This window comes from Tinamus guttatus, unplaced genomic scaffold (assembly GCF_059628265.1).
Source record: "Tinamus guttatus ecotype Peru unplaced genomic scaffold, ASM5962826v1 Tinamus_guttatus_pri_ptg000193l, whole genome shotgun sequence".
In the NCBI taxonomy this organism is placed as follows: domain Eukaryota; kingdom Metazoa; phylum Chordata; class Aves; order Tinamiformes; family Tinamidae; genus Tinamus; species Tinamus guttatus.
The window spans coordinates 1,838,758-1,865,104 of NW_028288727.1; the positions used below are offsets into that span (position 1 = coordinate 1,838,758).

The 26,347-nt window shown below is 37.6% G+C and overlaps 1 protein-coding gene across 1 annotated transcript in view; it reads right to left on the reverse strand.

The window, feature by feature from the left end:
• Positions 1–20,198: 20,198 nt before the first annotated feature.
• Positions 20,199–26,347, reverse strand: part of SEMA3E (semaphorin 3E) — a 127,777-nt gene continuing 121,628 nt past the window's right edge. Inside the window, exons 17-19 of the mRNA XM_088523518.1 lie at positions 24,625–24,692; positions 23,513–23,652; positions 20,199–21,480 (exon numbers count right to left, since the gene is read on the reverse strand). Of these exons, the coding sequence (XP_088379644.1) occupies positions 21,028–21,480; positions 23,513–23,652; positions 24,625–24,692 (661 nt within the window). The 3' untranslated portion in view covers positions 20,199–21,027. The remainder of the gene's footprint in view (positions 21,481–23,512; positions 23,653–24,624; positions 24,693–26,347) is intronic.

Below are 26,347 nucleotides of genomic sequence, written 5' to 3' on the forward strand. Positions count from 1 at the left end.
ACAGATCAATAATCATTCTATAGCTAATCTACTGTAATATTTGTATTAACAGAAAAAAAAAAAAAACATTCTCAGGTCTGTTCTTACTGCTAACTCCAATTGCTAACTCCAATTCCCTTATGATTTACATTCTTTTGGAGATTTTCTTCTTACAGTGGAATTAGTACATCTCAACTTGCGCTTCTACCTACCGTACATACAACTATATCACAGAATCACAGAATCACAGAATCATAGAATGGTTGATGTTGGAAGGGACCTCTAGAGATCATCTAGTCCAATCTCCCTGCTCCAGTAGGGACACCGAGAGCGGGTGGCATCCAGGCGGATCTGGAAGATCTCCAGAGAAGGAGACTCCACAGCCTTTCTGGGCAGCCTGTTCCAGGGCTCTGTCACCCTCACAGGAAAGAAATTCTTCCTCATATGGAGATGGAACTTCCTGTGTTTCGACTTGCACCTATTACCCCTTGTCCTGTCACTGGCCACCACCAAGAAGAGTTTGGCCCCATCCTACCTACATTCTCCCCTCAGGTACTTATACTTATTGATCAAATCTCCTCTCCATCTTCTCTTCTCCAGGCTAAACAGGCCCAGCTCGCTCAGTCTTTCCTCATAAGATAGATGCTCCAGTCCCTTCTCATCTTTGTTGCTCTCCGCTGGTCCCTCTCTAGAAGCTCCATGTCCCTCTTGTCATGGGGAGCCCAGAACTGTACAAAATAGTCCAAGTTCAGCCTCACCAGAGCTGAGGAGAGGGGGAGGACCACCTCTCTAGACCTGCTAGTAACACTCCTCCTGACACAGGCCAGGATCCCATTGGCCTTCTTGGCCACGAGGGCACAATGCTGCCTCCTGGTTAACTTGTTGTCAGCCAGGACTCCCAAATCCCCCTTCACAGAGCTGCTTTCCAGCTGGTCAACCCCTAATCTGTACTGGGGTCTGCGGTTATTCCTGCCCAGGTGCAGGACCTGCACTTGTCCTTGTTGAACCTCATGAAGTTCATGAACCTCATAAGGTTCCTCTCTGCCCAACTCTACAACCTGTCTAGGTCCCTTTGAATGGCAGCACAGCCCTCTGGAGCCCTCTGGAGTGTTGGCCACTCCACTTAGTTTGGTACTGCCTGCAAACTTGCTCAGGGTGCCCTCTGTCACCTCTGTAATTGATGAACAAGTTGAACAGCACTTGGCCCAGTACCTGGAGGGACACCACTGGCCACAGCCCCATTTATCACTGTCCTCTGAGCTCTGCCATCCAGGCAGTTCTCAATCCACCTCACTGTGCAATCATCTAATCCACACTTCCTGAGCTTCTCCATGAGGATGTTAGGGGAGACTGTGCCGAATGTCTTGCTGAAATCAAGATAGACAACATTCACGACTCTCCCATCGTCCATCCAGCCAGTCATCCCATCATAGAAGGCTATCGGGTTCCCCTTGATGAATCCATGCTGACCACTCCCAATCACCTTCTTTTCCTTGACATGCCTAGAAATGACCTCTAGGATGAGCTGCTCCATCACCTTTCCAAGGATGGAGGTGAAGCTCACTGGCCTGTAGCTTACCGGGTCCTCCCTCTTACACTTTTTGAAGACTGGAGTGATTTTGGCTTTCTTCCAGTCCTCCAGCACCTCCCCTGCTATCCATGACCTCTCCAAGATGATAAGGGCAGCTGAGCAATAACCCCCGCCAGTTCCCTCAGCGCTCTTGAGTGCATCCCATCTGGGCCCATAGATTTATGAGTATCCAGTTGCCTAAATAATCCCTAACAGAATCCTCCTCAAGCAGTGGAAACTCTTCCTCTCTCCTGGGTCTCTCTCTCATTTCCAGGCTCTGTAGTTCATGGGGACCAGCCTTAGCAGTAAAGACAGAAGCAAAGAAGGCATTTAGTAACTCTGCCTTCTCTGCATCCTCTGTCACTAAAGCACCACCCCCCCCCATTCAGCAGTGGACTAATTTCCTTTGTCTTCCTCTTGCTGCTGATGTATTTTTAGAAGCCTTTCCTGTTGTCCCTGACATCTCTCGCTAACTCTAATTCCAAATGGGCCTTGGCCTTCCTCGTTGTATTCCTGCATTCTCTGACAGTGTTCCTATATTCTTCCCCTGTGGCCTGGCCCTTCTTCCACATTACATACATGCTCTTTTTTCTCATTAAGTTTACCCAACAGCTCCTTCCCATCCACACAGGTCTCCTGCGGCCCTTGCCTGACTTCTTTCTTGCAGCAATGCGCCAATCCTGAGATTGGAGAAAGTGGTGTTTGAATATTAACCAACTCTCCTGGACTCCCTTTCCTTCTAGGACTCTGACCCAGGGAATTCCTCCAACGAGCTCGCTGAAGAGGTCAGAGTTAGCTCTCTTAATGTCCAAGGTTGCAAACCTAGTTTTTGCCCAGCTTTCTCCATGCAGGATTGTGAATTACAACATCTTGTGGTCACTGCAGACAAGACTGCCTCCAACCTTCACATTTCCAACTGGATCATCTCTATCTGTTAGTATCAGGTCTACCAGCACCCTTCCCCTAGTTGCCTCATCAACTACCTGCATCAAGAAGTCATCTGCAATGTTCTGCAGGAACCTCCTGGACTGTCTGTTCCTAGCTGTGTGATTATCCCAGCAGACACCACGGTGGTTAAAGCTCCCCATAAGGACCAGGGCATGTGATCGTGAGGCTTCTTGCAGCTGCCTGTAGAAGGCCTCATCCACTTCCTCTTCCATATCACTAGCTTTTTCAAAATATAAGACTTGTTCCCCATTGTAAAGTAAGGCCTCATGTTTCAGCCATAATGGAAACTGAAGAAAGTCCAGGTGATTGCAAACTATCCTCAGTTCAGTCCTCTAGATAAAACCTCATTACTTCTTTCAGTGCAAAGACAGTCTAGGGAAAAATGTAGTCAGTAAAAAAAGTAGCAGTTAAGAAATAATGAAAAATAAATAAAAGAAGATTTCTGAAGCGTTTTCTAAAGGAGGAAGAATCAGAAAATATAGAAAATGTAGTACCTCATCTCCTTTCTTCTCTTACACCCTATTAAATCTATCAGGTATCTAAATCCTTCCTTCACCTCTTACTAAATGCAGATGTGCTTCCAACTAACTTGAAGATAGGTTTTAGATTAAAAATTTTTGACATAGAAATGTCCCAGATTAATGAATTGGTCCTATAGAGTATGAAAGCCTACTACATAATGAAGTGAGGCATCTGGACAAATATATACTGGTGGCTTTTACTGCTATGATGGAGTTTTTTCATATGTAGGGAATACTTGCTGCTTTCTCCTCTTCATTTCACATTCATTTCAAGAGATTTTTAACCATTTTATTATAATTCCTAAAATCTCATATTGTTTTCTGTCTACCCTTGTCCTTCTTCTCTGGATAGTTAATGTTAGCAAAGTTTTTAACCCCATTCCTTTTTTATATATTTTTAAAAATATATACTTTTTAATGATTTTGTTGAACAGCACATGTCATAGTAAAGATCCTTAAGGAACTTCCCTGGTGATTTCTTTCTACTGTGAAAGTTATGTTTTACAGCACAAAAAGCATTGTTTTTAATCACGGTATAATTCTACTTTGCATTCTGGAGCTTGAGCAGACAAGTCCGATTCAGACTGTCTCTCTAGGGCACCTTACTGAATTCTCATAGTTCGTCCTAGATGCCCGAGCACACGGCCTTCCTTCTTTTATTAGTTTCATTTGTAATTTCATGCACTGAACTGACATGAAAGTACACATGCCATGTCACAGTGAGCAAAAGATTGTATTTTGGAATATACTTTCTTGCAAGCTAAGCCAGTCAACATCTGAAAACATAATTTGAATCATCTCAGCTTCTTTGTTGCAAACTGTCTGGCAGTGATGGGAATAGCTGAATGCCAAGTTATCACTGCTGTAAATAAAGTAAGCTGCAGGTAAATAGTGCAAAAGTAACTAGAATGTATTTCATAGCATTCTGTTGACAAATCTCTTCTTTCTCCCTGCAGCCTCCCACTCTCCTTGTAATTATTAAGGAAGGCATAATTGTAATTGTACTTCTGTTTTGCTGCTGATCTTTGTTTTTAACCTAGAAAGAAAAGAAATAAGAAAAATCAAAATATACTACTATTCTGCTAGAATGCAATTTTCTGTTGCTACTGGCAACAAAATTCTGTTTACCTAATGGGTTGTTTTGCTGCAAAGGGGAAAAATATTCCCTGGGGATCAAAGTAGATTCTGCCTTTTACTGTCATATATCTTATGACTAAGAGAGACAGAGGAGCTTCCAGAGACTTATAAACTTCTGCTACCAGAAAAGTTAATTCAGTTTGTACTGCACCCTCTTCTTCTCCCAAATATCTTTTTCTCCCAAAGAGGACATACATGTTACTTCTTGTACTGCAGCGCATTATATCACAATGGTTAGTTATCAGAAAGGTTTTAACGACTGGTAGATTTGCCTGTTATACTGTTTCTATAAGAGAAATCATAAAGAGATCAGAGAATAACACAGTATTAATTCATCTGCATTGTAACAATTGGGAGTGAGAGCAGAGAAGTGTTTTGTCTCCCAGTGTCTTGACAATGTGATGGGTGGAAGAAGGCCAAAAATAGCCTGAAATTTGCAATGACAATCTGATGAGTAAAATGAAAAACAAGTTGTGTGTTATCCTTTATAGCTCTCTTGAAGGCTAGCAGAGGTGCTAGTGTGAAGAGGTGACATTAGTCTTTTGCTGTTAGGCTATGGCTGTGTGACAGAGAGTGTGCTAGAGCAGTTCTCAGCTGTGTTGCCTTTCTGGCTTGTGTGCATGTTTTTAGCTTTCTCCTTTAAGTGATAAGGGTTGTATATCCTTTTTCAAGCTGCATAACCAACATGTTTTGCCCCACAGTTAGAGTGAATCAGAGTCATGGGTTTAGGCATAGTCTGGAGAAAAGAAGGCTGAGAGGAGATTTGATCAACATATTCAAGTACCTGAGGGGTGATTGTAGGGAGGATGAGGCCAGGCTCTTCTCCGTGGTAGCCAGTGACAGGGGGAGGGCTAACAGGTGCAAGTTGAAACACAGGAAGTTCCATCCCCATGTGAGGAAGAACTTTTTTCCTGTGAGGGTTCCAGAGCCCTGGAACAGGCTGCCCAGAGAGGCTGTTGAGTCTCCTTCTCTGGACATCTTCCAAACCTGCCTAGGCGTCACCTGTGCCACGTGCTCTCAGTGTCCCTGCTGGAGCAGGGGGTTGGACTAGAGGATCTCTAGAGGTCCCTTCCAACCTTAAGCATTCTATGATTCTGTGATTTTGGCTGTTCAGTGGTAACAGATTCAATCATTAACATTTCCTTTTTTGTCTATAAGCAAATCATTGCTACTATTAACAACTGTATTTCTTTTATCTTCTACCATCACTGAAATAGCTACAGGACATTCATAGTTGAGCTTTCTTGCCATTTTAGACACTCAGTCTCTAAATCTAGGCCTTCGTGGTAACATCCCTTTGTTGCAATAGCCTGCAACATCCTATTTTAGGAGAAGTTTTCCAAGCTAAAGTTCCTCTAGCATCTTAAAAGGAAAGATAGATAGTTTCTCTCTTAGGTAGGTCCCCAGAACAGATCAACTACTAATATATATCTGAGCAGTTTTGAGTCTATTCAAATTATTCACACAGTGCAGCTAGAGAAACTGGAAGCACAGATAATCCAAGCCTGCATAAAACAAATCTCTTTATTTAAATTCTATCCCAAAATTAGGACAGGGAATACAACCATCGACTTGCTACAAGGATTCCACACCATCTTGATATTTCTCAATGTCAGGAGAATTCACAAGCACCTATGTCTTGGTTTCCAGATGTAGATAAGAACAAAGTAGATTGGAAGATGTCATTAATTAAATTTTTCCTGTTTTTTGAATCCAAAAATACAATTCACACTTACATATATGTCATTGACCTGGAAATTCAGATACAAAAATACTCTATGATACCAGAATTGAAAATATTTTAAAATACTTACCAAGCTGAAATATAAGCAGTCTATGTATGTGCATGAAATTAGTTTAATTAAAAAAAAAAAAACAATTATGGTAGGATAAAAGTTTCATCGAAATCCATATACATAGCAGAATCTTTTTCATAGGGATAACAGCTGTAACAAAATGCAACTTCACAGACTTTAAGCTACTTTATATCAATTCTATAATTTTCCTTTTTTTTTCTTTTTTTTTTAATAAAGTGAGAAAGATCATCATCCTCTAGACTTTCAAGAGTACTATGATGTGTAGGTGCTGAAAATATAGCCCAATAAATATGGTTGTTCTAATAATAATATCTCTTAAAAATGGCTTCTTTCTGTTACAGAAAACTACATCTCATTGATTTGCAGTAAGATTGGATTGTTAACCCAATCCATTTGTTTAGAAAGAAACAATGTTAAATTGCTTAGATTTTTAAGCTAAAATAGAAGATTTTTTTATGTTAGACTCACAACATTACTTATGGGCATCTACAGTCATATAAACAAAAGATGCCCACAAACCTTTCATTAATATCATATCATATAAATTTTATTCTGGACATGTTTCAGTTTAAGCCCTCTTCATATCATGACGTCATCAGCACATAACTATTTTTTTCCCCTATTTTTTTCATATCCCAGAACACAAGAAAAGTTCATGTTATGCATGTCAGACACTAAATCTGTTAAAAACTATAGCTTTTTCAAAGTATGTAGTTTCCTTTTGCTTGCTATCTTAAAATATAAAAGTGACTCAGTAGCCTAAATCTGTTCATTTCAGTGAATCTCTGAAGTCTCAGCATACTGCTGCCCACTGACAGCAGATGCATAACTAGTAATGATAATGGCTAATAATGGCTTATTGCTGATATATTGAGTAATTGGATTTTCCACCTAGCAGGGCATCATGTTCTTTACTAAAACCCACAGCTCCACCAGCTCCATACTACATGCACGTAGGAACGTTTTTATAGATCTTTATTGTAAGGCACAATTCTCCTGTACATCTCTCATGTTTTCTCTGAGGCTTTTCCATAGAAGGAATTCAAAGCTATCCTGCTTCGTGCACTGGATGAGAAGTTTATGATTCTTTCTGTACAAAGATCCTAGAGGTGATCTCAAGTTTTGACAATTCAGCTGTGTTCCTTGTGCTAGTGTATGTGCTTCTTACACCACTATCACTGAAGATGATTCACCATCAGATCGCAGCTGAAGTGAGAAAAGTGGTTATAGCCAGGAGACGGAAATAAGGTTCTCAGCAGCAGCAGGGCTCTTCTGTGCTGAGACCTTGCATGTTACATTCAACTATGTGGCATTCTGCTGTTTGGCAGATTTCTTCAAGTAGTTCTTTGCTGTGCCGAATATATCAGGTCGTGACGACATTAAAGCCAGTGATCTGCACAATGACATCTGTGTCAGGGCCCTGAGTGCACCAACAAACTCTTCCACTTCTTATCCCCACCAGAAGTTTGGATGCTTGTATGCAAGGTCAGTTCTGACATGGTACAGCCATGAAACCTTGGGTCAGACTTGTTTAAGAAAGAGGTGTAAGAGTCCTTGTGCTCTTTGTTTTAGAGCTGCATTTAAGTTCTGGCCCTCACCTGACCTGTGTCTGAGCTGTGCCTGTGCCTTGTACTTTTCTGGCCTTGACCTCGGTCCACAGACTTGACTTCCTGGTTTGACCTCAGGCTTCACTGTGGACTTAGATGATCTGGGCTCTGGGCTGAACCCAGCTGCTGTCCCCATTCTGCCCTGATCACTATGCTTGGGGGCAGCAGGTGAGCAGGTCAGTAAGGGCAGTGTCCTGCTGACTGTGCTATCACCATCCGCTTCTCTTCAAAGTATCCAAGGCTTGATGCTCATTGACAGCCTTTCCCTTTTCACATACTCTTCAAAAATACAAGAAAAAAATAGGAAAAATAAGAATAGGCAGTTTAAAAAAAAATGAAGTGTTTGTATTAGAGAAAACAGAGGTCTGAAATTAGGACTGAGTTCCCACTGTGCTATACCAGCTGGCTAAGATTATACTGACTACCTAACAAGAGTATCTTAAGGCCTCTTTAGTTTATATCTTTCTTTTCCTGCTACAAGATGAATTATTAGTTAGTACTCTGAGGTTGCTGAAAAAAATTGAGATAAAAGGTCTCCCTCTGGGAAATGTCCACAAATTATCAAGAACAACTAAAAAATACTCAATACTATATATATACACACACACATATATACATATTTTGCATATATATATATATGCATATATATATTTAAACTTCTTTTTCTTTGGAAAAAAATGAAATGAGAGTGTCATTGACTTTTTGTATGTACTTTAAAGTACTTATGGCATACTAGAAGTCTTGTTATAGAATGATCAAAGTAAGTTATCAGATAAATATTTTGAAGCATGTCTAGAATCAATATTAACTGAGAAGGTATAAGATGAATCTCTGTTCCAGATCTGATTCTACACACTATAACCTCTTCTCCCACTAAAATCAAAGGAAGGTTTTGATAGGATGTATAGTATGAGCATACAAGTGTGCAAATAGTTTTTTCTCCCTAAGTAATGATCTTTCCTTTTATATTTTCATTTGTACTGCTTTTTAATGTAAAAATTAGTACTTGTACAACTAATTTTTTTTATTACTATTTTTCCCATCATCCATTTGACTCTAATAATGGGAATCCTTTTGCCATGGTCAAAGAGATGACCTGTTCCCTACACCGACTACAGAAGAAAACTACATGAAATAAAACCCTGAAGGCTAGATGTTTGCATACAGTTTTAGGCTCACCTTTCTTCTCTAGAGATTCCTCAAGTAATTTTCACATTTAATGGAAGAATATCCCCAAATCCCTGTTTTTTAATATTTATAGTCTATCTTATTTCAAGTAAACCAAATCTTTATAAAGCTTTCATAGGGGAAGAAAACTCAGTCACACCAACTGAAAATACGATGTCCTTTAAGCAATTCTGAAAGGTATATCTAGAAAAGATATATAGCTGCAAGAAATATCATATTGTATACAAGTGAATAAAGGAAATAGTCTGCAAAATAAATCATGCAAAAGTCATGAAGTATCACAATTAATTACCTTTGTATCATTAATTTGATCCTTCAGTGTGCATGTATTATTTATAATCTTTAACAAAAGGAACTTGTCTTCCAATTTTACTAGGATTCCTGCCTCAGTAAGTGTACTAAATGCACAATGAGACATTATCCAATATTTTGCTTTATTTTTTGTCACAGTTATGCACAATGCCTTAACAGTTCAATATAATTCCAACAACAGAGTTGTTCTTTTCTTTGATGTTGACCACTTTAGACTCATGAGTGAGTGCTTCATAAATGCCAAATTTTCCATCATATTTCTCAAAAAAAAAAAAAAAAAACCGAAGGTGTGGTGAAAAAATCCTAACTGAGCCATAGAAATCTAAACCCTAAGAGGTCCCTGTCACAGCTCTCAGAGAGTTGGCCAAGCTGCGTAAATCGTTCATGTACAGAATAAGGTATCTAAGCACAAGACACTTGAAACCAGCAACCAGAAACCTTAGCCAGCAAGTAAGAAATGGACAGGAGAGCAGTCTAAGCTGCCCTCAAAGACAGAAGCATTGTTTTACCAGGTGAGGGGCAGCCATTTATTCCTATTCATACTTTCTTAGCCATGAAACCTCTTCTGAAGTTAGCTCAGTCCGTCTAGACATTTTCATGAAAAATATATAAGCTTTTCTAAAGACGCAATAGTCAAAGTATTCAGCAGAGACATAAGGGATAATGAATGAGTTTTATTTTGGTGCCTTGTATGTTGTATGCCTAATGATTTTGGTACTAAGCTCCTGGATGCAATATGCAAACTGAAATTCTTGCTTATTTTTATTGTCTTTTTTTTTGTGTGTGATTACAAGAAAATGCCCCCAGCACGGGTGAGTTGATGAATTGATAAGTAAGTCTTGTTCAAGTATCAAAAAAAAATTAGCAAAATGTAGAATATCATCCCCTATTTCACTGCCTACTTTACCTTGACCTGGATGGAAGGGTTTCAAAGACTTGTTTGGCAAAACCCCTCTAGCCGAGTAAAACTCAGCCAGGGAAAGAAGTGAACTGAGAAATAAGTTTATTACTATGATCAGTGATGCAGTCATTTTCAATTCAAGGATTAAGTGTACTGCTCTGGAGGTGTTACAGAACGAAGAGAGTCCATCTATCTGACAAGGAGTTTGGCATTTTCAGGAACACAAGCTGAGACATATTCCCTTCTAATTCCTATGAAGAGTGCTGATGGATATTTATGCTGTGTCCCAATATGAGTGTTGGATTGGAAAGGAGCTGATGTTATTCTTCAGGCAAAGGTTTTCTAGAATGTTAGCCATGAATACATCAAAGTGGTGTATCTCTACTTCAGGCAGTAAATCTTCTCTCAACAGTTTTTCTCTATCTAACCTAGATGGGTTTGTTTTTTACCTTCCTAACAGAGTAAGTGCCAATAGGGCAGGTATTTCCACATAGTGGAAGAATGGGAGTGGAAGAATTCTTCACTAACTTAAGGGAGTTGCTGTCCCCTTGTCTAATCATGTCCTGGCATTCAGATCTTATCATATCCACTTATCAATAATGATTCAAAATGACTGTGCCCCAACAGTGTAACACTATGGAGCAGTGCATGTAGCATCCTGCTAGAGTTTGGATAATAGGTCCTGCCATACGTCTTGATTCTGGGTCAAAGCAGCAATCTCATTACCTTGGTTTCAGCTAGATAGTAAGCAAGCTTCTATGGTTCCTGCTAATCTTTGTTATTTGATATGAGATTTCTCTAAAAAGGTCACCAGGACACTGATCATTGTGAAGCTTCCTCCTATGCAATGGTAGCTTCCAAGATATTTTTTAAAATTTCTGCATGCAGTACAGGCAACAGCATAACCTAATATTTTACATGTCATTTATAACTTGTAATTTTTTTTAATTAGTACTTTCCATTTATCATAATCTTGGCTTGCCCATAAAAAAAGAACTATCTCAGCGCAAAAGAAAGAACACAGTTTATATTTTTCACATTCAGATTAATTGAAACTGCTGACAGTTCTGTTCATTGTGGTTTGTTTTTATTTAAAGACTGATAATAAAATTATCTTTTCTAGATGTATCCATAAAAAGAAATACTGGTTTTCTTCAGATACATGGTGGAGATTTATTAGGAGCCCAGATAAATAGAAAATGTATAGTTTCCCTCTCTACAAATACACATACGATGCCCACAAACATTTCGTTAATATCAGACCATGTTTGATTCTTGTCGTGTTTCAGTTTAATCTTCATTCATGTCATAACATCAGCAGCACATAAGCATTTTTTTTCAGACGAACGCTCCCCTAAAAAAGCCGATTCAAAGGGAAGGTTACATACCACAGGTGGTAGTTCATCCATTTCATATTTACTTTTAATACCAAATGCATGTAGCCTTTTAACATTTAGTATACTTTAATAAGCAAGACAAAAGTCTGTGGATTAGCTTTCAGATTCTCCAATGTTTTTTCAGAACTAGTTCACAATTTATGTTTGTACATGCCCAGACACACTGATGGGTAAATCTAATCAATTGCTGATATTTTCCTCTTAAGAACTTTAAGCATACCAGTATGTTAAAAGATGGGTTTCAGGTTGTTCATGCTAAATCTATGATCTGAAGAAGAGTCAGGTTGTGCTAAGAAGGAAGGCTGTAGCTGATTCCCATGAAGTTCCTGGATTTTTTTTTTCTGTATCTAAATTATATTAAAAAAAATCTTTTGAAAAATTTGTCTTTACTGGAGAAATAAGGACACTGCTGAGGCAAGAAAAGCCTCATGAAGGAAGAGACCTGAGAATACCGTCATTTTAAGGGTAGAAGATATTATGTGGAAAATTCCTAATGCAAAACGCTCATTTGCTGGAAACAGAACTTTCAGTCTGAAACTTACATTATAGATAGTTTCATAGATAGCTTTAAAATATTTAAAACTGAAAATATAAGCACAAATGCTGAAGTATGAAACTATCATACTTCATGATACTTTCATGATACTCTATCGCAGATAGAAATAGAGGAAGCTAACCATGAGGAAGTTTGTTGTACCATTTGTTGCAATTATCAATGAATGCTGCAATTCCCCGTAAGTTCTTATATATAACTATAGCTTTTGCCTGCTATTCTATTAGGACTGGGTAGTAACAGCTAACACTATCTGAGGCAGATTCATAATCTCTTTGTGACAAGCCCAACATACATATGTGGCTTACACATAAAATGCAGCCTTTGAAAATTCAAGTCAGATAATATAATGATGCAATGTAGAAATAATCCCATTTTGGGGAAGGTAGGGGAACAAAATGGAGGGAAGCAGGAGAGGGCTAAGTTTTGCACAGAAGCTGTTTAGGAAATACTTTCATTTTGACCTCTTTCATGGAAGACTGAAGGAGCTTTGGGTAGTATACAGGTATTAGCTAGCCTTATCACCGTGTTTTCCATTCCTCTTTTTGGTGACCTGCACTTAATTGCATGACATGTCAAATACCATGCATTCCTAGCCCGGAGTAAAGTTCTCTTTTCAGAATCCAATTCTCTTTCCTTCATGTAATTCCTGGGCAAAACCACTGAGTGTTTGATGTCTGGGAAGCTCTGATAATTTTGTTGGTTACAAGGATTTCTATAGTGTGAATATATGCCAGGGTTACTAGTAGCATCAGCTTTTTACAAGCAGTATAACCCAGGCCAACCGAGATTTTGTTTTGTTTATTTTTTGTTTGTTTGTTTTTTCTATTATGGACATCTTTTGAACTCAGACAATTCCTGGTGGAGCTAACAAGTCAGCAGCAGCTCTCCAATTAAAGTAGTAAAGGAGGACGTGTAGTACTTAATGGCCAAGGTTTAACTGGATAATGCCCTGGATCTCTCAGCAGCTGTTACTGCTGCTACTAACCTTTGGGAACTAATTTGTTTCCAACTTTTTCTAACATTTTGTGTAGGCTGGAATTTCATTCAGTCAACAAGTAAAACTGTGTACCCCTTTCCTTTCCAACTGCCCAATTCAGTGATGAAGCAAGAAACCAGAGAAACAAGATAGTGAATATGCAGAAAACATACCACTGAGAACCTTACTTCATTTCTTAATCTTTATGTTAAATTGCTTAAAATAACTTGTTTTCTGCAGCATGCAAAAAGTTTCCATGTTTGAGACAGCACATCTCTCTCTGATGACTAAATAATAGAAAGTTTTAGCAATTGACTGGCACACAAACCTCAAGCCAGGGAGAGGCATAAGTAGCTGTCCATATTGTTTTTGGTTTTCATTCAATACATAATAAATACTGTGCAATTAATTGAACATGATGTTCCTGGTAAAATGGAAGGCAGAAGTGGATGAAACCCTGCCACTGTTTTAAAATCCATATCCTTTCAAATAAAAATCTGATACTCAGAGTTACCAAAGCCAAAGAAGAGGGGTTGTTCAGCACAAAGATCTTCTGAGTAATAGCTATACATGAACATTTTTAACGAAGACACTGGAAATTAGCTACCACCACACAGTGTTAGGGTATAGCTTTAAAGCTGTAAAGTCCCACAGCACTCAGGTGATACACCAGAAAAACAGTGTGAGGTGTGGGCTTGTGAGCCTCTCTTCCTTAGGAGCAGGATCAGTACAAATGACTCTTGTTATGTGTCTAAAGACCATTCATGTAATCAGATGATCAGATCTTGTAGAAGGAATCAGAATCAGCATCCCATAGTTTGACTACAAAGAAAATAAAGTTAGAATCAACTTTCTTTAAAAAGTATGTTACAAAACACCTATTGATTGCAAATTCAGCAGGTTAGTTTTGCTTATTTAATTTTGTATGTTTACTTATTTAAGGTCCTGTATACATTAAGGGCACGCCTTCTGGACTTCATGCATCTGGCTTTCGTGGTCCATGGTTAATCAGACCTCAGTCTATTTGCTTGTGCAGAGAGTATGATGGTGATGAAAGAGTTCAGCTTCCAGTAAGGATATGTTTCCCACAACACAACTTATGTTTTTGATAACAACAAGAGAATAATTTCTTCATTTGATGTACTTTTTTTTTTTTTTTTCATTTGTCTTAAAAGAAGCAACTGTTATGTGGGATACAGATTGAACTTGGGACCTGAAAGAGATCACAGTCTGTTTTTCAGTTCTCATCTTTGAAAGTTTCTTTTATAGCGTTACATTGAGTGTTACAGTGAGAAGAGAGAAGTCTGACTTCTCTCGTATAGGCGCAGTTCCTCTGCAGTCTTTGAAAGTATAGCCCACGTGCAGATTCAGCTCCTGCCAGGCTAATAGAAAGGATTTTGAGGCATTGTGTAGCTGGCGTAATGATGACCATCTGTGCAGGCTTCTTTTAAGATGAAACCTCTCTGGTGCGTAAGGCATCTGCTGGCCAAATGGTGCCATTTGTTAGTTTAAATTTCACTAAGCCAGCCTTCCAGGAAGGACAATTCAAATTACAGAAGTTAGTAATAAATCTCTCTCTTCTTTTTCCTCCATCTCTCTCTTTGCACAGCATCAAATGTAGTGAAGAAGTTGCTGTAAGTGACAAATGGTGTACAAATAACATACTTCAAAAGTTAAATGAACCTGAAGAGGACATGAATTTTCCTCCAAATTAAAATGGCAGCTATCACTCCTACTTGTTGTACCAAGCACCTGTCCAGTTCATCCCCAGGAGGGGATGATCATGCTTGTTTGCCACATCATCTATCTCTTTCCCCACCAATCATTCCATGTCCAGCCTCTTCCCACCAGCACCTCATTTAATCCAGCACCCTTGACTCTTGTCATGGACATTTTGTGATGTTCCCAGAAAAGTGTCCATAATCCTTGTGTTGTCTAACCCTCTGCATCAGTGTAGGGCTGCTCTATGTGCCCTGGGAGTAGTCAGTGGTAAGAGCCACTTGCTCTTGGGGCAAGCATTTTGGTAACTTCAGCACCATTGACAGTTATGGAGGAGGAAGGTGTTACAATTCAAGATCTTTTTCTACAAATCTGAGGGTAAACAGTTCCTAGACTGTTGTAGGCACTAGCCCCATACCAGTAAAAATTATTCCCTGATGTTTTATCTCTGAGTTCAAGGTTTTGTGTGCCTTGTGTGACATTTACTGAAATTCACAATGCAATGCCATGAAGACGTGAAAAAGTAATTAGAAAGCCTGAGTGGAGAACTGAAATGGTAAAGTTTTAGACTGGAATAGTTATAATTTCAGGAGAATATTTAACATTCTGGAGGTTGAATATTTTACCATATTCACACTCTTAAAAGGTCAGTGCACATTAAAAAAAAAAAAAACTCGCTCTTTTAAGATTAAAAAGAAGGAAGATATAAAGGAAGTTATTCTTTGGAAGTTAGTCTTTGATTTTATGAATATCTGTTTTCCCAGAAATGCGAGAATATCTGAGTGAGTGAATACTTGATTTCCCTAGTTTCCATGCAAATATAAATAATAAAACTTCTTATTAAAATTAATCTCTGATGAAACCGTGCCTGCAGAATGAAGGAGAGCATATTACATAATGGTTTCTGTTTTTTTTTCTTTTTTTTTTTTTTTTTTTTTTTTTTTTAAATCTCTTTTCAAGAACATTTTTCTAGATACATTGATTTCTTGTTAAATGTCAACTTCATCCTCCCCACTGGCTTCATTTGCTAGTTTTTTAGGACACAACTGCTCAGAAAATACCTCTGATGTTTTGGACTACTTACTTGATCTTGAAATTTGAGAACCAATTGACTTCACAGCCAGCAGTATAAATGGGAACAGAAGTATAAAAAACATATATTTAAACCTTGTGAGTCATTTAGATGCACAGAAAATAGCTTGAAATGGTCTTTCTGATGGCCTTCAAGCATTATGGTTCTTATGGTGGGGTTAATCTGCCAACTCATCCCATTCTGATAACCACATCTAAAAAAAGGATCAAATGGATTTCAACTGAAAAATCTTAGTTCTTCAAAAGCTAAGGAGGGAGCAAAGTCTGAGCAATCCGCAGGCTCTTGTGCTTGAAAGTCAGGAATATCGATATACTGTGTGGCTTAACTTGCCCATCCATCTGGAACTGCCATGAACACCTCTGCAGCCCACCACATCGCATTGTAGGGAACCTTGCAAGGCAAGGCACTGTCAAACAATCATTGTAATTTATAATATAGGAGGTAACCTGAATAAGTGGAGGAAATCCAGTAAATTAAATACTAATGATAAGTATGCCATGTTAAAACCACAATTTGAAGCTATCTATTACCAGATTTTGACAAGATCCACTGTGTTCATTATTCAAATTCTGATTATTCATAGTAATTTTTAATATATCTAACAAATTAAAAAGAAGAAGACACTCATGGGGCAACCTTAATCATTCCCATTGGTCTGCAGATTTCATCTCTTATTATTGGGAAGACAGTGAGTTTCAGCTGTTACTGCTGCTATTATAATTACTATTATTATTATTATTATGTCATCACACACATGCCTGAAATTCATGCCAAGGACATTAGGAGAGTGTGGCACTTCAGAATTAGAAGAAAAAAAATCAGAGAATATTTGTGTGATTCTTTGGATACACTGAATTTCAAATAACTCTCAAAACTGATCAGATTTATCTTAAAAGATGTTAGATAATTAATTAACTGATATTATATGTAATTCTAGACTGTACTTCTCCAAATGTAGTTTCTAGAAGGTGTGCAAAACTTTCTGAAAAGCATGAAATTCTGCAATTAACTAGCATTGTTTCTGGTTTGAGTTTGACAGATGTTGCAAGTAAGAAAGATCTTTGACTCACCAAAACCTTAAAGGATACAGGTTTATCCTCCTGCAATCAAATCTGCTCTGTCCAGATATGAGTAAGAAACTCAGTAAATCTAGAAATCAGTACAGCTGATTGCTCCAGCTTCATTCAGGTCATCTACACCCTGCAGCTTTACATAGCCTCAAAACAAATTATGAGCACCTGTGAGCACAGGCTTAACAATATATTTCCCTGTTTTAACCTTGTGTGAGTTGTATCTTACTCCAAGGTTTATAAGGTGCGTAACTGGAAAATGAAAAAGCTATTTTGACAAATGAGATTACAGTGATAGATTAGGTTGTTGTGAAAGGTTATTCAGGAATAGCTGATTACAAATCAAAAATTAGTATCACTCGAAAATGTTGATTAACTCAGTATTACTAGTAGCTTTTACTTGACATTGCTAAAGCTGTGTTGTTTTTCATTTTACAGTACTAGTCAGGTAAATTAAAAATAAAATCCTCAAAAATAAAAATAACACAAAATAATCACTAGTGGAGAAGGTAAATATCAACCAAAGACAAGACTTGTCCATCATGTCTTCATTTATGGTGAATACTTATGCTAACTGAACAGGAATACTCCTTCTAGTGCTTTAAAAACACTGATCTTCTGAATTGAACAGGATTCAAGGATTGAGAAGAGTTGCAGGCATCCTGCTAGGTAACAAATTTGAAAAAAGCTCACTTTCAATGCTTCTTATCTGGACAGTGCAGCTTTCAAAGGGTTTTATACCTCCTAGACCCAGAGACATGGAGTAGCATAAATAACTCCAGCTTCCTGCTCCAAGGTTGACTAAGGAGATAAATGGACTTTTTAAAATGGAAACTGTCTGAGTTCCTTTGAGGGAAAGAAAATTGAAAATTTTCTCTCTCTCTCTCTCTCTATGTATGTATTTTAGTAATAAGAGAACCTCCATTACTATATGTGTTGTTAGAAGTTAATCAAAGTAGTTCTTCGGATTATTGTGGCTAACTCTGCTGTTCAGGCAAATGAATGTAGACAATTATTTTTCTTTCTTTCACAAATCTGTTCTACATGAAGAGACCTGTGTTATGGTGCAGAAAAGTCTTGTAGACTCTGAAGACCTGTTTTGAGATACACAAGCCAGAAATATCACAGCAGATTAGCACTGTCTTGGCTAGGTGTCCCAACAGAGCCTGAGTTTGTAAGAGGTAACAATAATCATATTTACAACAAATGGCAAGAAGAGAGAGAGAGAAAATAATGATAATGATAATAATAAAAACATGGATACACTGAAGAAATCAAGAAAGCACTTAGCCCAGATTATTTGAAATGGTTTGTCCCTTGTCATGGTGCAAGCCATATTTCAAAACTTCATCCAAACTATTGCTTCTCAGTGAATTAGATCTAGTTTTAAGTGACTGTGTTCCACTCTGAAATACACACATGGAAAAAGATGTTGATCTAATCATAGCTTTTACAAATGATATTTAATGTTGCCAGCCTAAATCTACTAATTACCTAGTGTCACGGTTTTCTGATTGGCCACAGTGCATTAACACCCCTCTGTCCTGATTTGAATCTATAGATAAAATGCAATTTTAAGGGTATCTGTAAATAGCTATGTGTACCTATTGATCTGAACATCAGCATATTCTTAATCTCAAAATAACGAGAAATAATACAGAGTATGTCAGCCAATTAATTATATTTATAATTTGACCACTTCATGCACATACAAAATACATCAAACTCATAATGAAAAGAAGCAGACAATGCCCCCCGCCATATATACAAAAAAAAACATTTTAAATAACATTGTCTGTGAACAGAACATTTGTGTATATCCTTCCAAAATACATTATTGTCACTTTCTCTTCTGTAATTGTCACAGCATTTTTAAACAAGACCTTGCAGCTGTGAATTCTTATAATGAATGTGATGGTGATGACTGCAAGGTGTAAACTAAAAATTTTAAATTTTAAATATAAGAACTTAATGCAATTCTCCACATATAACCATTAAAGGGATAAGGAGCTAAAAATAAACAATCTCATATTAAATTAGGAATCCTGATTTGCATATCACATGATTTCCACCTGCAGTCTCAGAGAATGAGACAGTTATATTTGTTTCTTCAGGGTGAGGATGTTATGTTTCTTTCTAATATTACAGCCATGACATATTTGGCACTAGATACTAATAAACAAACGAAAAAAAAAAAAAAAAGTAACTCCCATTCCTGTTGAAAAGAAGCAGACTTTATCAGAAGAGAATTTCAGTGTGACTAAATAAAGACAGGATCCTAACTGCAACTACATTCCTAGAAGCTGGCATTGGAAACTGAATTTATCGAGTGTCCTGTGTCAGATAGAGGTTACCAACTGGATGAATACATGCAAGGCTACTCACAATGTCCATTCCCTTCTCCCAGACAGTCATTCTAGTTAAAAGAAGCACAGGATAGAACAAGAAGCCCTCAGATAAGTGGAGTTTCCTTGACATAACTAGATGCCTGAAAGGTCTATCTACTGTTATAGTGATCCGAGATGAGGCCTTGTTTTACCCTCCGTGCTGTTGCTGGCCGCGTACATGAGGATTCATTTGAACACTGTGGTATTTCCTGCTCTTGAGGAAGGCAGCAAAGGTCACTGCTACTGAAAGCAACTCAGAAACATGGCCAGACCCTCTTGCACACCGTGTGCATGTATTGAAAACACTAGGTCAGCACCCTCTATGTTCTCAGGATGTTAACTCCCACTAATACCCAATGCTGTTCCTAGTAAGACATTCAAGTTGGACATGAAATTCTCTCCATGGTTGGTGAAACCTCTGAATATATGCTTGGTAAATCAAAGCCGGTATAAACTGGACTGCTGGTATACTAGAATACTTACCCGACTGGCGGCACAATTCTTACCTGAGTAGGTAACTCATATTTCTTACTTCTTTATTTTTTTTCTTTTAGTATCCAACTTATATTATGCTAGCATGTTTCCCAAGTATCTTTAGTAGTAAAATGCTGGGTTACTGGAATTTTATACACCTGGTTTCTGGTACTTGAACAAAGATTTATTTATTTTCTTTTTTTTGATTCTTGATAATCTTAGATATGGTATCAGTGACGAGAGCAGCAAAACAGCTCTTTGGACCAGAGATCACATATCGGGAAAAGATTTACCTGTGTCAGACTGTGAAACAGTACCCACACAGATGCATTTTAGACAGAATGACATTCTTAATCTACATCCTAACATTATATGACTGCATTTTACCCTCAAAGGACATTAACAACAGAAAGCATTACTTCATATGCTGTCTTTCCACCTTAAGTGATTTCAAACCCTGCCTTCTAAGACTGTGGATTTAGTGCGTGGGGACAAGTGTGTGCTGAAAGCAAAACCCCTGTGGCTCTGGGTATCCCTTAACTCTACACATTTCTTGAGAAGATAAATGACAATGTTAGAAATGTTTTGTTTTGCCACGAGAGGGCACTCGCTTAAATCATGTCCTTACTAAGGCAATGCTCATTACAATAGTCATGACTTGTTTGCTATCTAAAACATTATTCCAACTTTTTATACAGATATGTTGACAAATTGCAATGTTTGTGTTGTCAGCATGCGTTTAACTTACATCAAGTTATTATGCAATATTATTAGCCATGACAGTTGACAGTACACTGTGCTTCATAAATGTCTGGTAAGACAAATAAATGTGGGAAGGAAATAGTTTCCCTTCATTATCTTTAGAAAGAGCAGTACACCATATTAACACATCTCATTATTCTCAGTGATAAATTCAGACAGGTCACAATCAAAAGGAGAGATATTAGGATGTGCCGCTTTCACAAACATGAGAAATTTGTGAAACCAAGAAAAGATATACATTATATTTTTCATCTGCTCATGAATGGTTAGCTATTTGGACGTGCTTAAATATGGCATTCGATGCAACAATATACAGCATAAGTATGGTCCACATAGGAGATTAATTAAAGCACTCAAAATCTGAGGATTGTCATGTCCTTAATGTGAAACTCTGACTGTGCTGACCTATTTAGAACCAGGGAGATTTTGTTTAAAATGCTTCTAAACAGTCATCGAGAATATACAGTATAACTTACCATAGCATTTCTGGTTTTAGTCCCAATATGTTATATATATATAAGCCTGTGGCATTTACCAAAACCAAGACTGATTTATCCCTCATTCTGAAGTCCAAATAAAAATTCTCACAGCAACAATAGATAGATTTGGTCCATCAAGAGTCAGCTATGTTCCTTGGCAATCGATAATGCTCTGGCCTGAGCTTTGCCTTCTTCTCCTGTGGGTTGGCATATTTCCACTTGGATGGAGACATTTTGAGCTTTTTTCTCTTCTTATCTGTACACCACACTTTTTCACAATATTCTTCAACCCTCTGGAAGTTGCTGTAACCAATTAATTGAAGAAACTCCTTATACCATGGCTTTGATGCCTGAGGTATACTGCTCTGGATTGGGCATGGCATTTTGTGAGGTATTTCCTCCTCATAGTCTTTATTGAACATTTCATCTACACGTTCTTCCTCGACTATTTCCAGGGTGATTTTCCTGACAGTATGAACAATGCTGTGTTCCACTGTCTGGCAAAAATAGGTCCCTGCATCCAGTCGGTGCAGCTTCAGGAATAAGAGGCCAAGGTCCATTTTGATTATTCTATCATCTGTCTTCACCTGAAAAATAATTGACATATATATAATGTATATATATTTTATTATTAGATTAAATCAGTACAATTAGTTCTGAAATATGACTTCAGTAATATAATGTTAACTTTGGAGGGGAGGATTAAGGAAATCTAAGATCCCTCAATGCAAAGTCTTTTAAGTAAATAAAACACTGTTGTGAAGTGAAAAAGAGATTAAGCTGTGAAAGGAAAGAAGTCTAATGGACAAGAAGAGTAGAGCAAATCTTGAAGCAGGTAGTTTCCTGTTTTCCCAGCATGGGTTAGTCACTCACTAAAATGAGTAAAACACTACAATCAAAGAGAGTATTAATAGTGAAACCTGCATATGCAGTACTGGGTGAGAAACATTTGCTGGTTGAACTGCAGTAAATGTCCCTGTGGTTGCTCTTATGCATTACCAGGTGTTCATTCAACACTCACAGATATTTTTAAATGTCTTATTTTAAGGTGATTATAATCTTGAATTCACAGTTCTGAGTTTGGTCGCCATGCTCCCCCTTCAGTTCCTGCGAGCTATGTTATTAAAACTGAAAATTCACAGGACCTAGCAAACAAAGAGCATAAGCTATCCAATGAGCTAGTAGAAAAGGTAAGATGAATTAAATCCCAGTGTTTCTTTTAATGGTAAGATGCTGAATACTAGCAAGATTCTTCTTAGGATAGTCCTCATTCTGTTGACCATATAATTATTTGTGTAAAATGGAATAACTTCCAGGAGAAAATATTAAAAGAAATCATCCCCAGTAGTATAAAGAGATACTGGAAAATAAGAGTTTGTGGTGCGCATTACTAGAGCCACAGATGGGTGGCACTAAGTCTGGTGGAACACGCATATAATAGGACAATATTTCCTTCTCCAGAAAAATTATTACACTTCAGTACTTTTAGTGAAAGGCCAAATAAATATTTTAAAGTTTACTATGAATAATAGATTAGGATATTCCAGGTAAATCAATGAGGAAATTGCAAACATGACGATCGTCTAGGACTTGGGAAGGAATCTAAGACTTTGAAAAGCTGAGTGTTTCATTTAAGAACTCGGACAAACTTTTTGGCAAAAAAAAGAAAAAAAAGAAAAAAAAAGTGTTTTATGAACCTTGAGGATGTTGTTCAGTTTTCTAAATTTTAGCTATCTTAGTGTGATTTCTAAATTTTAGATAGCTGAGTGTGGTGTCTCTGCTTACCTTTGTATTCAGTGGTTTACCTATTCATTTTTTACCTGATCAAATGAAGTTGTCTAGCTTAGAATGAGTTGGTACCACTAGCTATATCTGCAACACCAACTACTGCAGGGTCAAAGACAGGCTACAGCGATCAGCTTCATTTCTCTCTTCGCTGTGCATGTCCACATCCACTGCCAGATGAACACCATTCCAGATGCCTGCAGCCAAGCTGGGGCTTGGTGCTCTCAGTAGAGCCTAATTGCTAGGCAATAAGACAGCCATGCCCTTTGGTGGTCTTTAGTTTTGTGCTCTGATATGCTCTGGTATTTTAAGGGATAGCAAAATTGATGTGTATCAGATAGGTGGTATAAAATAATGAAGTGCTTTCATAACAAGGCAATGTATGTAGAAGAGGCAGATAATGTAGAAGTATATATATGTAGAAACACATATGTAATACATGCATACAGACGCCAGCGTTCAGAGAGCTCTGTAGTGTTAGCAGGTGAGGCAGAAAGAATCAACAGATAGTAATCTAGGGATTACATTGGGAATAATACGTATACTTTCCGTCTCTAGAATAACACGCCATAATTGATACAGTATTCTTTTTTTGCTTGTTTGTTTTTGAGATATAAATCAAGTTTAGATAATTTCTAAAATCTGTGTATTTAATCTATTTCATGAAATTGTGTTCAAACACCAGATGAAATTCTCAGGTCTATTAACTCAATACAGCAGATGGACACAATGATACACAATGATCCTACCATATACTTGTGCACATTTCAGCAACCCATGACCAATGAAGAGTTGGCTCTTTTTATTAAAGGGTCAGAGTATAGCAATAGTTACCTCTTCCTTTTTAGTGTCATGTGCTCTCTGGACAAACCAGATTACTTTTGCTTGCAAAGTTCTTGGGGTACATTCCAGGAGGGTGCTGTTGTATTCAATCCCATAAACCAGTCGCTCCTCAGTCTTCTCCATGACTTCACCTGGAAGGAAAACAAAGGTTTTAAAACACCCAGCCAGACTGTGAGTGGAAGTCAGTCCTTGGTAAAGATCTTCCCCAGGAAATGAATATTCTACTGGAGAGAAGGGGAGCAAACATAATTTGAACATCTCATGGGATTTGGCCATGACACAGACTGTTCAAATTGTACCGTGATTCAGCTAAGATCATGTGGAGAAATACATCTCAACCCTTTAAAATGTCGGTTTCTTGTACTAGGTTCATATGAGTCACTTGATTTGCAGTCAGTTCAAGAGGAGAATTCAATATATGCTTAAAAATAATCACAAAATATATATTTTTCTGGATAAAAATGAGAATGTTTGTCTTATCACAGAATGAAACACTTAATAGCTATATAAATTGTATTTTATATTATGCATGTCCATTATGTACACATATGCAGATAGAGCTTTGTTAAATATGTAAAAGCTTGTATAATTTTGGCCCAAGGCTGTTAACAAAACCAAGATGAACACCATTTATCAAGAGTCCTTTCTACTTTTCTGTCCAGAAAGCATCTCAAAGAAGATAAGTTAGAATATGCAATGCTGGAGGAGACCAAATCCTTCATTGATTGAATCATCTTATTCCACAGTAGTAAGAGAGAAATTATCAGTTTTAGACCTCAAAAACAGAAGATTTGAGGTCATTGTGATATCTTACCTTCTATTTGAAATGTAATATATAATAAATATTTCAAAGTGGAAGAGAGTCTTCCAAAATCTACTTTATCCCCCTAAGAAACTAAAAGACACAACAGGACAGAGCTGCTCTGAAGTCTAAGCAGTCATTGCTAAGACCTGTATGAAATGGAGGCTATAGGAGCAGGAACATGTGAGTAAATAAATAAACGAACACAGGTAATATTATGGCACAGCACAAACTGCTGGCAAAATCTGTGTCCTCTGCTCCAGGCGTTTGCTAGCAATTTGTAAGCTTGTGAGTAGATTACCAATGAACTGCTGGCCAAAGCACTGCTGTGCTGCATTTCCATGGCGAACATCTTGTCTGCGGAAACGTCTGGAGGGAAGCAAAAAAAAGAAAAAAGAAATTGATAAGAAAACATGCTTAGCTTACAAATTGATGGGTTTATATTGAATTTGCTTGTATTCATTAAAAACACAAGGAGCTAAATTTGGATTCCTAAAACTTTTGCATGATATAAACATTTTTGTGTTGGTATTTTCCCTTTGCAATCACATTCCTGAAGAAAAGAAATAGACCTTTTTGAGGGAAAGACACAACTGTGTGACCACTGTGTGAGTGCCTATATTTAATCTAAAAAATACTAAACCAGGTCCTCTGAGCGAACTGGGAATCATTCTATACTAGGAAAAGTCAAAGGGTTCTTTAGCTGGTGCTTGGGTTCTCTCAGTCCAGAGGCCAAAATAACTTTTTTTTTTTTTTTTTTTTTTTTAAATCAGATAGTTTGCTGTGTATGTGAATCATGGTTCTTTTATCATAGGGTTTTTTTTTTTTTTTTTTTTTGGAGGGGGAGCAGAACCACAAATCACAGAGGAAATACTTTATTAAATATGTGTAGCAGTCAGTTGTTAAGCTTATTTTTATTCATAGGGAAACAGACACAGGAATGAATTGCCCATGCTTGTAAATTGAGCTGGTGGTAGAACCGTGGTCAGAATCCAGAGGACTTCTCTGCAACCTGAACGCATTAATGCAATTGTTCTTCAGATAATATTTGTTGTGGGTTTTGTGGTTGGGTAAACCATAATTGTACAATGAATTCTGAGAATAATTATACTTTTCTATGGCAATTTTGTCCATCTTCATAAATAAAATTAAGATTGATTAAAAGAGATAGAAATAACGTATTGAGACTGTCAACTCTGTATCTTGCCAGATGCAATAACACCAACAGTCTAAAAGCTAGAGTTATGCTAAGAATAAGCATAATTCTACAATGCAGTGTGGCAAATCTTATAGAACACAGGTGTTAATGTGTCCTGTTTAAAGCAAACATGATAGAAATAGGCAAAGCCATGTAGCTTTGGCTTGCTTCCTCCTATTTACTACTTTTAATACTTATCTTTTCCCAGGTCTTTGAGGACACAAAATGCAGATTATTAGTTACTAGTTTAGATAATACAGGTATAATCTCATAGGAATTTATAGGGAGTGATTATTAGATAATATATGTATTATAACATAGTTGCCTATGGGGAGTGATTATTTTCTGAATTCTGCCGTATAGATTTGTGATATAGTGGTAGAGGTGGACCAAGAGAACTGCTTCAACCTTTACTGATATTCAAAGTGACAGAGCCAACGTTTTGCCATTGTTTCAAAGGAGTCTGCAAATTCAGTTGAGACCATGCTGGCTTTTTTAGGGAGAAGGGCTAAAAATATATACATGTTGCTAAGTGAGAGCTGTGATTCATAGATAGTAACAGGATTTTATCATGCCCTGGGATTTCTCACTTTAATGTCTGGGGTGGCAGCTGCGCTTACTGATAACTCTGTGGAGTCTTAGTGTTGGGTAATGCTGCCACCAGCTCTGCAGAACTGTGTACACAGATTATGCAGGAGAGACATTCTTGTCCGCAAATATGCATAAATAGTATAAACAGTAGCCTTGAGAAAACAAACAAGAAAACCCCACTACTGTCAGTTCCAGCAGCCCTGTCTGCTAGGAAATAGGATATTTAGCAGGCACA